General features: G+C 34.8%; 1 protein-coding gene and 1 pseudogene across 1 annotated transcript; one reads left to right on the top strand and one right to left on the bottom strand.

Annotated features, from left to right (window-relative positions):
- The first annotated feature begins 2,356 nt into the window (after positions 1-2,356).
- Positions 2,357-4,328, top strand: LOC143625881 (pentatricopeptide repeat-containing protein At2g22410, mitochondrial pseudogene; annotated as a pseudogene).
- A 1,951-nt stretch (positions 4,329-6,279) lies between these two features.
- Positions 6,280-10,008, bottom strand: LOC143625919 (dnaJ protein ERDJ3B-like). Its single transcript, XM_077096137.1, has 10 exons — positions 9,810-10,008; positions 9,560-9,708; positions 9,344-9,470; positions 7,940-8,054; positions 7,736-7,852; positions 7,559-7,645; positions 7,406-7,465; positions 7,225-7,302; positions 7,065-7,136; positions 6,280-6,596 (listed from the first exon to the last, which is right to left on the bottom strand). Exons 1-10 carry the CDS (start codon positions 9,875-9,877, stop codon positions 6,438-6,440), a joined length of 1,032 nt encoding a protein of 343 aa, XP_076952252.1. The 5' UTR covers positions 9,878-10,008; the 3' UTR covers positions 6,280-6,437.
- Between the last annotated feature and the right edge of the window lie 2,276 nt (positions 10,009-12,284).

Raw genomic sequence — 12,284 nt, 5'->3', positions numbered from 1 at the left:
AATCAAAGGGAATCTCGTGGTTGCTCATGGCAAGAAAATGGGTTCGTTGTATATGGTCGATATGTCACCGAAAGGAGTGGATCCAGTTTTGGTAAAAGACAAAATCCGGTTCACAGAATCTCGTCGGCAGAAGAAGGTTCGTTTTGCAAGTATCAAACCCAAAGCCAAAGTGAAGATTCAGGATGAACGAGCTAGGAAGGTTAAATCAGTTGGGGGACATCGTGACAATGGGAGCACAGGTCGTGTTTCAGTTACAGTTCCAGGTCGACAGTGGATTAAGAAAACCAGTATTCCAGCTGTAAAAGTCTCTCCAGTGAATTACTTGCAAAATATAGAGAGTGTTTGTTCTCAAGTTATCTCAGACGTGACTGACCTGTTGGAGCTCCGGGGAGCTTCAACGGGCCTTCAGGTTAATTGATGAGAAGGCGGTGGCAACTAGAACATGTTTAATGCTAGGATTATAGAAGTACGATCAGGAGTGCAGATGAGATTGCTCAAGACCTCCGAGTGGGAGATTGTTAGGTTACGTAGGCCTTGTTTGGGTCGGTTTATTATATGAAGTCAAAGAGAAAGAGGAGACGGGTGCGGGCGGCCGGGCCCAATCCCAGCCCAGTTTTAGATTTCTTACTTAATAATTTACAAACCCTAGTTCATTATCTATATAAACCACATCATGTACTTGTAAGCGTTGTCACTTAATAAAGAAATACCTAGTTGCCACCCGTGGACGTAAGTCAGTTTAGACCAAACCATGTTAAATCCTCGCGTTCGTTTATTGCTTTCGCGTGTATGTTTAGTTCTTGTGTGCGTTTAATCCTAACATGCCTAATTTCTTGTCAAGATTGATGTGCATGATCCATGCCTTATTTTTGTATCTTCTTGTAGTTAACATCGTTGTATATGTTGATCTAGTACATAACTTTGTTCTCTGTATTGCAATGTACCATAATAAATCTTTTAATACGTGCTTATAAATCAAATTGGAAAAATATTTAATGTTTTAATTTACAGCTTGCTTGAGTTAAAAATGAAATTATTGAGGATAATAAAGTCGTTAAAAATTAATAGATTAAAGATGAACGTTATAAATAAAGAGGTTAAAAAGAAGAAGAAAAAAAAACTAAAACATGAGATACACATTGTGCTTACTTTCGTTTTTTACGTGTAAACTCTACTTTTTGTGTTCTCAATTTTCACCGATAAAGGGGCCAAACAACCAAAGTTAGAAACTTAAAATATTTTATATACCATACTATATGTTGAGATGCATTTTTGAATATGTGCTCCGAATGGCTTCTTATTTTTTTAATAGCAAGTGAATTATATTATAGATATCCGAAATTGATTAGAAAAGACCTAACCAAACACTCGATTCCGCTAACATTAACCTTACTATTCTTATTGCGGATTCAAAGATAAAAATAATGAATAATCGTCTCTAAAGTAAGGTCTTCGCATAGATCATTAGCTCGAAATGCAACTTCATTCCCAAATGTTTCCTAATTCATACCAGCTTATGACTTTCTAGCCTAATCCTAAATTATATTCTAAAAATATAATAATCACATATAAAATATTAACTTTATATTGAAGAGATTTTCAATAACCAATACCTTCACTTTGCCAGTAAACCTTATAGGCTGTGGATGAAATAAATGAAACGTTTAGACTAGAAACGCAAACTTAACAATAGCTTAAGGACAACACTTGTAATTATCCTTTTGTAAATAATATGTCGATTGAGGACCAATTCAGTAAGTTGTTAGAATCCTTATATTTTGAAGCCCTAAATAGAAGCAGCTGAACAAGGCATCTGGTTAGTTTCATCAGCATCCTCTCAATACCCTAGGGTTTTATGAAAACGCACTTATGTTATCGTCTTATATATGTATATTATATATACCTTAGTTAAAATTAGGGTTCGTGTTAACAAATTAAGTATGATTATTATATCCTTTTCTCATTGAAGTTTGATACAGGTTACTATTAGGGATAAGATGGTAAATTGTGTTACAGTATAAGTAGGGCTGTATAAATATCCGTATCGACTCGCTAAAACCAAGATTAGTAGCTTCCGTTCGAGCTCTTTTAATAAAGGGATACTTACATAGAAATGTAACAAAGTTTCTGTATTGTGTCAATTAAGTCACTCAAATTTTGTTTGACTCGATTAGGTCACTCTACTAATCGTAGGTTTTTTACCTATTTAATAGGTTACCATGCTGACGTGGCAGTTTTTTCTTTTTAGAAAATTTGTGGACTGGTGATGTGGAATTTATAATTATATTCCTTAATATTAGGGGGCGTGTAAAGCACCATAGGTGTCGTGTCGCCTGTCGTCGAAGATCGATTACACATGAAACTCTTTCGTTTCCGTGCTTCGTGTGGTATTCGCTTATTCTCCACTCTTTCAAAACCCACATGGAATTCTTCACAAACCACTCTCGTCATCACGAACCCGACTCTATTAGCTGTAGAATCGTGCGATTCCATGGCGATGCTGAAGGAAATCCAAGCACAAATGACAAGAACAGGCCTCATTTTCCATGTTTTTCCGTTAAGTAGAGTCTTAACCTTTTGTGCATTATCGGAAGCAGGAGATCTACCTTATGCTCAGCGCCTTTTCAATCAGTTTCCTAATCCCAACGTTTATATGTGGAATATCATGATCAGAGGGTATCTGAAACTACATTCGTATGCAAAAGGTCTGTCTTTGTTTCGTTCAATGGTTCGGGAGTGCGTTGAAATGGACCGTAGGAGCTTTGTATTTGGATTGAAAGCGTGCGAGAGTTTATCAGCTGGCGAATCAGTACACTCGTTGGTTCAGAAAGTGGGATTTTCTTGTGATGTCATTGTGCAAAACGGGTTGGTTCACTTTTATGGTGAGAGAGGGCGGTTGGGCTGTGCACAGAAGGTGTTCGATGAAAATCCTGAGAGAGATGTTGTTTCTTGGACTAGTTTGATTAATGGGTATGTTAAGCATGGCATGCCAGATGAGGCGTTTAGAGTTTTTGAGCTGATGAAAGCTAGTGGGGTTGAACCAAACGAGGTCACGATGATAGCAGTGTTTTCAGCTTGTTCTCAGAACGGAGATTTGGAATTGGGGAAATCTGTTCATGATTATGTCAAAAGAAGGAATTTGAACATGGGTCTTAATTTGATGAATTCGGTATTGGATATGTATGTAAAATGCGGGTCTCTGGTTACTGCCAGAGAGATATTTGAGAGTATGAGAACACGCGATGTTTTCTCATGGACAAGTATGATTAACGGGTATGCTAAAAACGGGGACTTGATTATGGCAAGGAAGGTGTTCGATGAAATGCCTGAGAGAAATGTTGTATCGTGGAATGCTATGATTGCAGGCTATTCTCAAAACAGTAAGCCAAAGGAAGCACTCGAAGTCTTTTACGAAATGGAAAATGCAGGTTTGGTTCCTGTAGAGACCACTTTAGTGTGTGTACTCTCTGCTTGTGCTCAATCGGGCTGCTTAGATTTAGGTCAATGGTTGTACTCAAATTACATTACAAGAATGCATGTTCATCTTACTGTGACACTAGGAAATGCGTTCATAGACATGTATGCCAAGTGTGGGAACATTGATACAGCCTTCAAGCTCTTTAACAAAATGCAAGATAAAGATTTAGTATCTTGGAACTCTATGATTGTTGGTCTTGCTTCACATGGGCATGCAGTGAAAGCCCTAAATCTTTTTGAACAAATGTGTGAAATGGGATACAAACCCGATGAGATCACATTTGTTGGTGTGCTGTCAGCCTGTAGTCACAGAGGTTTACTCACCCGAGGAAGACATTACTTCAAAGAGATGGAGAACTATGGGTTAAAACCAACGGTTGAACATTATGCATGCATGATTGATTTTACTTGGAAGAATTGGGCTTTTGGATGAAGCTTATGGAATGATAAAAGAAATGCCAATGGAGCCTGATAAAGCTGTTTGGGGCGCGATTCTTAACGCGTGTAGGATGCATAACAATCTTGATCTAGGTAAACTTGCTAGTGAAAAGCTCATAGATTTGGATCTAAATGATAGTGGTGTTTATGTGCTTTTGGAAGGTTTATGTGCTACTAGATGTGAATGGGACGATGTGAAAAGAGTTAGGAGTATGATGAGAGGGAACAATGTTAAGAAAACTCCGGGTCGGAGTTCTATAGAAGTGAAGGGCGAGTTTCATGAGTTCTTGGTTGCTGATAAATCACACCCGGAATCTGAAAATATATACAAAGTGTTGGGTGAAATAATATTGTTGTCGAGGTTGGATGATGCATCGAATTCTAACCTTTCACACATTTGCTCTGTCAAATAATAACCGGTTTTTTTAATTAGCCCTCCATGACTGCAAGCCAGTAGAACCGACAAAAATGTAATTTCGTTTGGGGATAACGCGCTACACTACACGCTACATGATGTTTTGTCTGATAAAACATCATCTGTCCACATCATCATTAACAAATATTTTAACAAGGTAAAATGTCATGCCAGCATGGTCACCTATTAAATAGGTAAAAAAAAACCTGTGATTCGCACATTATATGAGTGACTTAATTGATACAAACATAGTTTGAGTGACCTAATCGGTACAATACAAGTAACTTTGTTACATTTCTATGAAGTCTTCCCATTAATTGAGCCTAAGCTTCACTTATCGAGCTCGATTAGGCTCGTGAGCCTAGTTGAGCCTGCAGTTTATATAATTTTGTTAATATATCAAGTATATTAACATAAAAGTATCATTATACATATAAGTTTGATAAATTTAATAATGAAGTAATGTATATTATGTTATAAAAAAATTACAATTATAATATAAGTATATAAACTTTAGTGTTCAGTTGTTGATCAGGCTTGTTAACTGTGGAAAGATTATGCAGGTTTTGTGGTGAAATTACAATGGAAATTCAGGTTCCTGCTGTTAGAGTAACACTTCGTCTCGGATCCGAGACGCATTCTATAGAAGCTTGCAAAGGGATTGTTTCGGAACAACTGGCTTACGTGAAAGGAGAAAGTATGAACATATTGAAGGAGTTTATTACCGCTCATTACGTTCCAATCGATGTCCCTGATGAAGTAGAGTCTGAAGATGATGATGATGATGATGATGAGACGCCGGTTGTGAAGTCAAAGAAGGTTAAGACATAGAAAAGAAGTAATTGATTTATCCATTTTTTGGATATAGTTACTTTAAATATATTCTAAGAACTTTGGTTGTAAAAGATTATGGTCTACTATGTGGTCGTTCCAGGTTAATTAACAACATTTTAAGTCTGTCTATGCTACTGACATTCTCAGAAAATCTAGCACAATATTATTGGGACAGTTAAAATGCATGTATAATTCAGGCTGTGTGCTGAAGATGTTGAATGTCTTTCTGCACACATGAAATGTACGAGGAGAGGATGTAGCATCTACTTACAAAGCTGAGATATTTTTGGACTATTTTTCATAAATGGTGTGTCGTAAATAACCTAACCTGACATTGTCGAACGTGCCAGATGTCCAAGGTATTATCATTTGACGATTTATGTCAGACGTGCCAGATGCCCTAGGGCTGTCGGACAATGTTCGGTGTCTTAAAACTAATTCCATAGCTAAGGTATTGACCGATAAAAGAGTAAATCAGATGCAATAAAATTTTGTAGTGAGGAAGCTAACCAAATATGAACTCAACTTTCAGTTCAAATTGGAGATTATGATCCCAAAGAGCATTTAGTCAAATGGTATTGTAATGTGTGAAATGATGGTTTCCTTTTGATGTCAAGGGTTTGAAGATTGTTGTGAACGATGGAGTAGAAGTTGGAGTAGATTAAATGTGTTATTCTAGAAAAATGTGCCATTAACTCGCATTCAACTCTGAATTGATGCTAGCTTACCGCAACTTGCTCGGTAGACAGACAAGCTTAAATAACGACAGGTGTTGATGCCATGGTAACATGGAGGCATCAACTATACACGTGCTTATGTACATAGGGATTAACATAAATGTCTAATCACTAGAGGTAGGGTAAATTGTATACACGTAGACTAAACTAGAGTGAGGTCGTTTCCATGTATCCATCCACCTAATAACAACCACCACATACCCAAACCCAACCCAACCCGAGCCGAACTGAAGAGCACACAACCATTTAAGTAACTAAAAATGCGCACAAACAAATAATGCTTGTGTCACAACAGTTGATAACGTTTGAAATGATCATGAGACGGAACACGTCATTACTGTCTAAGTGGAACATTTTTCTCTCAACTCTGCTAAATGTCAATTTGGCATTTTACCTAGGTCGAAAACACTTTCAAAATTCCATGACGGGTGCTTACAAGAAAAAGTACAAGGACTAGTATTGCCAAATAAAGAAAGATCTATAAGAACCTTGTGATTTTACAACTGAATGTATTAATTATACTGGCACTGCAACTTCTAACCAAGAATGGCTTTGATCTTAGTCTTCTGATCATCTGTTAATGATGTAGGGAAAAGAACTTCAAATGTCACATACAAATCACCCTTCTTATTGCTAAAATGCAATGGCATCCCTTCACCTTTGAACTTCTTAACCTCCTTCGGTTTCGTAATCCCCTGAATTATTCATTTTTCAACCAATCAACAATAATGCTTATTATTTTATACATTTAGTATTATCTGAGGTTAACTTTGTCATTTATTATATATATATATATATATATATATATATATATATATATATAATTTATGCAATTACAAGTTTACATACAAGTAATAGCAAATTTACACGTGTAGGTAAATGTTTAAAAGTGAAAAAAACATAATAAAACATGTGTATAACATAAGCATTTTTATGCAAGAAGTAAAAGTTTTAAAGTTAGTAAAAATAAGAACTATTGATAGAAAAACTAAACGATTTAGTTTTGTTCTTTGTTCTCGCAATAATTAGTGTTCGGTAATGAACCTCTCTCTATACACACGGGCGCGCACACAGACACCTATATAGTGTGAGCTTGTGTGTGTGTGTGAAAGAGAGAGAATGCTAACTACTTTTATAAATTATTTTGGAGACAAAATTATTACCTTTGTGCCAATATTCACTAGATGATCATCAAGGTGTGTAATGGTCTTCTCGAAACCAACAAGCGCTTGAGCCTAAAAAAGCAAAATAGTTCACACAAACCAATATTATGTCACCGATTATATGCTACTGAGTAATAACTAAATAAAAATAAATGATTACCAAAGTAATTGTGGCAGTTGCATGAAGGTTATTGCCTTCTCTCCTAAACCTGTCATGTGGTGCTGTACGAATGCGAAACTGTAGAAAAAATTTTAGATTAACAATCACCATTGAGTTAACAGATTATTATAAAATTAATAAATTAATATATATAAAAGCAAAAACAAGCAAATGAACAAACCTTCAAATCTCCAGGTTCACCATCTATAATTGGTTCGCCTTCTTCATAAAAGACGACTTCCTGGAAGTGTTTAGAGCCGTTTTCAACATCATATTTATAAATTGTAACCATAAAATGTTTAATTAAAATGCTGATATTATTTTAACAACTTACTTGTCCGTCTTGCATTCCCTTTTCAATATCCACAGTGATAAAGTTTCCTTCCCTTTCATATTTTACATTTGGACATTGCTCACAGACCTGAAGTAACATAATAAAAGCATATGTATAACTAATTGTATAAATGAAAACATATTAATATTTGATGATTGATTTTTATAAGACAGTTACCTCCTCTGTCATCTGTTGGAACATCCCAGGACCAATTTGTCTGTGGTAAACCTCGTTCCGACAGTTGCAGCGTCTTTTACCAGGAGCAGGTTTTAGAATGTTTTTCTCTCTCCAAACCTGATTAATTAAATCATAATTTAGAAAAAAAAAGGAAAACTATGTTTTATATGGCTTTTAGTAATCTAGTTAATGAGGTTTTCATACCTTCAATGTTCCTCCCATGTATAAATCCTCCAAAGTTGCATCCAAGTCAACAATTACATCATCGCCTTTGACCACCCTCTCCTCCTCTTCTTGGTCTCCACCACCACCAAAAAACCTGCAAAATGCAAAATCAGAAACAATATTAATTTTTTAATACTAATGCAAAAGCAGCATTATGTCCTAAATGAACAATGTAGAATGATGTCAGCAAAAAGATCATGCCAAAAAACAGCCCTAAATTTAAATTTTTGCTCTTCTATATTTCCTTTGTCACATAGTAATGTAATATATTGCAATATCTGGATTGCTTACTAAAACTGTTTCTATGATTATTATGTTTTAATTATTTGTGGGTGAAATAAGCAGCTTGGGAGTTGCTTATTTTAATTTGCTTCTCTGGTTATTAAAGAATTATGCAATAGCAATTCGCAAGCATCCCCTAACTGAGCACAAGGGTTATTAAAATGAACGCTTACGTGCCTAAATTACTCTTCAATGATGACAGAACTGGAGAAATTTATGGACCAATATCAATGCAGTAACTATTATGTAACGATGACTATGGGCAAAATAAAATACTTTATTGAAATTCTGTCAAAAAGAGGAAACACTGTAACTAATATGCGATATTCCAAGTTTGAAATGCAGGGGAAAACTATTATCAGGAAAAAGTATTCTGCTAATCGACTGCCAGGCAATTTTACCATACAGAGAAACTGAAATATGATAAACTCAAGAAAACATGCTATAATAAATGTTAGAAAAAAGGTGTTTTGCTAACCATATCCCTTGAGTGCAACTTCCAACCACCAGATTATCATGCTTGTATCATAACTTATAATCACTAAAGAGGGATATCATAACTAGCAGATGACTATATTAGATAAAGCCATCTCTTACAACTAACCACCTCATAATGGTAATGAAAAGTTACTTCTTAATCAAGTCCTAAGGGCTATAGCTAGCAAAACCATACAAAGAAAATAGAATAAAACAATTACAATATCAATTACAATATCCTACTTTCTCAACCAGTTAGGCAGATATCCCTTGACAACAAAGTTACACCATGGAAATAACCAAGAGTTATTCTTTTATTCTAAACACAGAAGGACACTCAAGGTGGAAGAAAATTATTTGAATAAAGGGGGACTACATCAAGAAAAACAATCCCTCAGTTCATAACAGAGTCCTATGGACTAGCTTTGAATATAACAAACTTCTACTGAGTACTCATATATCTTAAAAATACATCTTTTAAGCTTCTAGCTTACATCAAGGGAGTTGTTTGCTATTTGCATTCTAGACAATCAATGTGTATCAAATAATGAATATCTACACTACCAAGAACCAGCATACACAACTAATGTAAACATATATATATGCCTGAACGCCAAATCTTACGATTTAAATATATCTTGAATATCCATTCCACCACCGCCTCCGCCACCAGCAGCATGCTGTTTAAGACCTTCTTCACCATACCGATCGTAAATTTTCCTCTTCTCACTGTTTGATAACACCTCATAAGCTGAAAATAACAAACTCACAAAACATTAAGTTCCACATCCACTGGAAACACGACACAACGCTCAATGTATAAATAAACAAACCAGTTACCATTATTAATCTCGGCAAACTTTTTGTTAGCTTCTTCATTTCCTTGATTCTTATCAGGATGATATTTCAAGGCCAGCTTTCTATACGACCGTTTAATCTGATCGTCTGAAGCTCCTTTCTGAACTTGAAGTATATCATAATAACTTTTACTGTATCAATCAATCAATCAAACAGAAGATTCAGATTCAACCTCATGCGTATATAATACACTAAAATTAAGATGAAATAGGAAGTAGAAATTAGGACTTACGCCGCATTAGCAATCAGTAAGATCGATAAATAGATAACGAACAACAATTTCGACCTCCAATGCGCCATTGTTAAAATTAGGGCAAATTAAACCCGATCCGAATGAAATCTACGATCCGGATTCAGAAATAAGAACTAGTGATGTGTGTAATGTGAAATTGAGGGATTGTGGAATCACAAGCACCGTGAAGACGATCACACTGCGAGTGAAAAGACCGCGGAATCGAAATCTCCGACGGAGTTTATAGTAAATGTTCGAAAAGAAAGCTTGGCTATGTGTGACGTGGACCGGACAAATTTTAGCCAATGAGAGCGAGCTTACACTTGTCTGAACCAATTAGATTACGCCACGTGTGGACACGTCAAACGCGGCTACAAAGTTAGAGAGACAAGGAGATCTATTGTTTATGTTTTTTTGAGTTTTTCTCTGCAAAGTCACAAAATAAGCAATTCTAAAAACAAATTTCAAGTTTTTACCATTTTAAATATGATTTGTAAATAATTTCAGAAATAGGTATTATAAATTAGTTTTAACGAGTAGAATATGTTAACAAACGAGCAGTTTGTAGAGTTAATTAAAACATGTCACGTGGCAACAAATTAACCGTGAGAAACACGTTAACTAATCATTTAGTCGTCACGAGTAAATAAATTCCGTGTCTCGTAATCAACGCCCAAGACTGCTGCATAAATCTTTTAATTGCGACAGGTAGATCTTACATCTTTTCGAGATACGAGTAGAGTTTACCAAACTATGACGAGGTGCTTTGTTTACTAAATACATCGAACCGGTTAGTTTTACAAAAGACTAACTAAAACGGTTAGTTTGAAAGCTCAATTAGTAATTACGAGTAGATCTTGGTCAATGACTAGTTCTTCCAGTATGCATTTTCAATACGAGTAGTTTATTACCAGTTAACTCGTCGCTGCTAGTTTAACCTTATAATATACTTGTGGCTACTTGTTTTAGCGGTAATTCGATGTATCTGAAAAATATTTAAATATATATAAAAATATTATGTAATACCTTATTTTTATGTCATTTAAAAAAAATATGTCATGCCCTTATTTTATGTGATTTCTTATTTTTATGTCATCTTTTATAAAAATTATGATGTCATATATCCTATTTTTTGTGATCCTTTATTTTTATATCAACTTTTATAAAATTTAGTATATCATGTCTCCTATTTTTTATGATCCCTTATTTTTTGTGTTACTGTTTATAAAAATTATTATGTCATGACCCCTATACTTTTCCAGGTACCCCTAATGAGGATCTTACCAGAATGCATAGATGGACAAACAAACGTATTGTTTTAACCCGTAAGGATGACTTATGGTTTCTAAATAACAATTACTCTATATTACTATGTAGTTTTCTAATTTATTTTAATGAATGTTTTTAAAATTTTGAAATTAATTGTATTGAATAAATAGAAAACTCTCTAATGTGTATCAGAGTTTGTGTGTGGTGTGATTACAGAGCGCGTCATTATGGTAGTTGCATAATAAATTGGTAATTGATGAAACTCATAAATAGAAATTATTTTGAAAAGACATCAACATTACATGAAGATTGTGGATCTTAATACATACACATACACTCTATTTATTTTTGGAAAAAGTAAAGACATCAACATTGATTTCGTAGCTAGAGTATGGCCTCAAGAAGTTTGAGAGTTTGAAGACCATTTGGATCATTGACAGTAGTGTACGTAATAATACGATACTCGGCCTCTATTCTTAATCGAGCAACACTATGTATAGTGTTCTAGAAAATCCAAGTGATTGATAAGGTCATAAACTAACAAATCAAACAAAATATTTTAAAATTAAAAATTAAAGTTATATTAAGGATATATGCAACAATTGAGTTTATTCATTATTTATTATTTTTTCTATTAGAACAACAATGTTCTTTTTCTGTTTAGGTTACGATTCTCTCCAATTTGAAGATCCTCGTTGTCTCACTCTGTACAGACTATGTTGTCTTAACTTAGCTCACGCTAACTCAGAGTTTGGTTTGAATATTCTTCAGAAAACCATACCGTCAGCTACCACTTGACAGTCGTTGTGTCGTCACAATAGCATAACTCTATGAAGTAACATAGCATGACGCGAATAAATGACCAAAAACATAATAATATACCAAAAAAACTTTGTCTAAGACTAAACATTAATAGCAAAAAAAGCGAGAGGAAAGATGAACGTGGGAAATGAGACGCCTTGAAGAGCACTCGACGGAGAAGAAGCCACGACAAGATCCTAATTTCTAGTGCTCACGTGGCAAACCAGTATACCACACATAATTTCGGCCCCGTCATAATCTCTCGTTTATAAATGCATCCAGTACTCCAGTTGTACGTCCACTACAGATAAACACACTCTAGCTAGCTAGCTAATCTTTATGAATTATACATGAAAATTTATATGCATGCAAGTTTTATAAAGAAAAATATATAGGGTTTTAAAC

This window comes from Bidens hawaiensis, unplaced genomic scaffold (assembly GCF_021521415.1).
Source record: "Bidens hawaiensis isolate Kalapana, Puna unplaced genomic scaffold, B.hawaiensis_p1.1 tig00004242_1, whole genome shotgun sequence".
Taxonomy (NCBI): Eukaryota; Viridiplantae; Streptophyta; class Magnoliopsida; order Asterales; family Asteraceae; genus Bidens; species Bidens hawaiensis.
Note: the sequence above shows the minus strand (reverse complement) of the source record. Positions and strands in the feature narration are given on the sequence as shown.

Bases quoted from the DNA above. Each gene is read 5' to 3' on its own strand.
- LOC143625919 (XM_077096137.1), bottom strand. From the start codon at position 9,877: ATGGCGCATTGGAGGTCGAAATTGTTGTTCGTTATCTATTTATCGATC. The intron at 7,137-7,224 runs GTAATCATTTAT...TTGCTTTTTTAG, and splicing joins CAACTGCCACAATTACTTTG to GCTCAAGCGCTTGTTGGTTT. The intron at 6,597-7,064 runs GTAATAATTTTG...TGAATAATTCAG, and splicing joins TAGTGAATATTGGCACAAAG to GGGATTACGAAACCGAAGGA.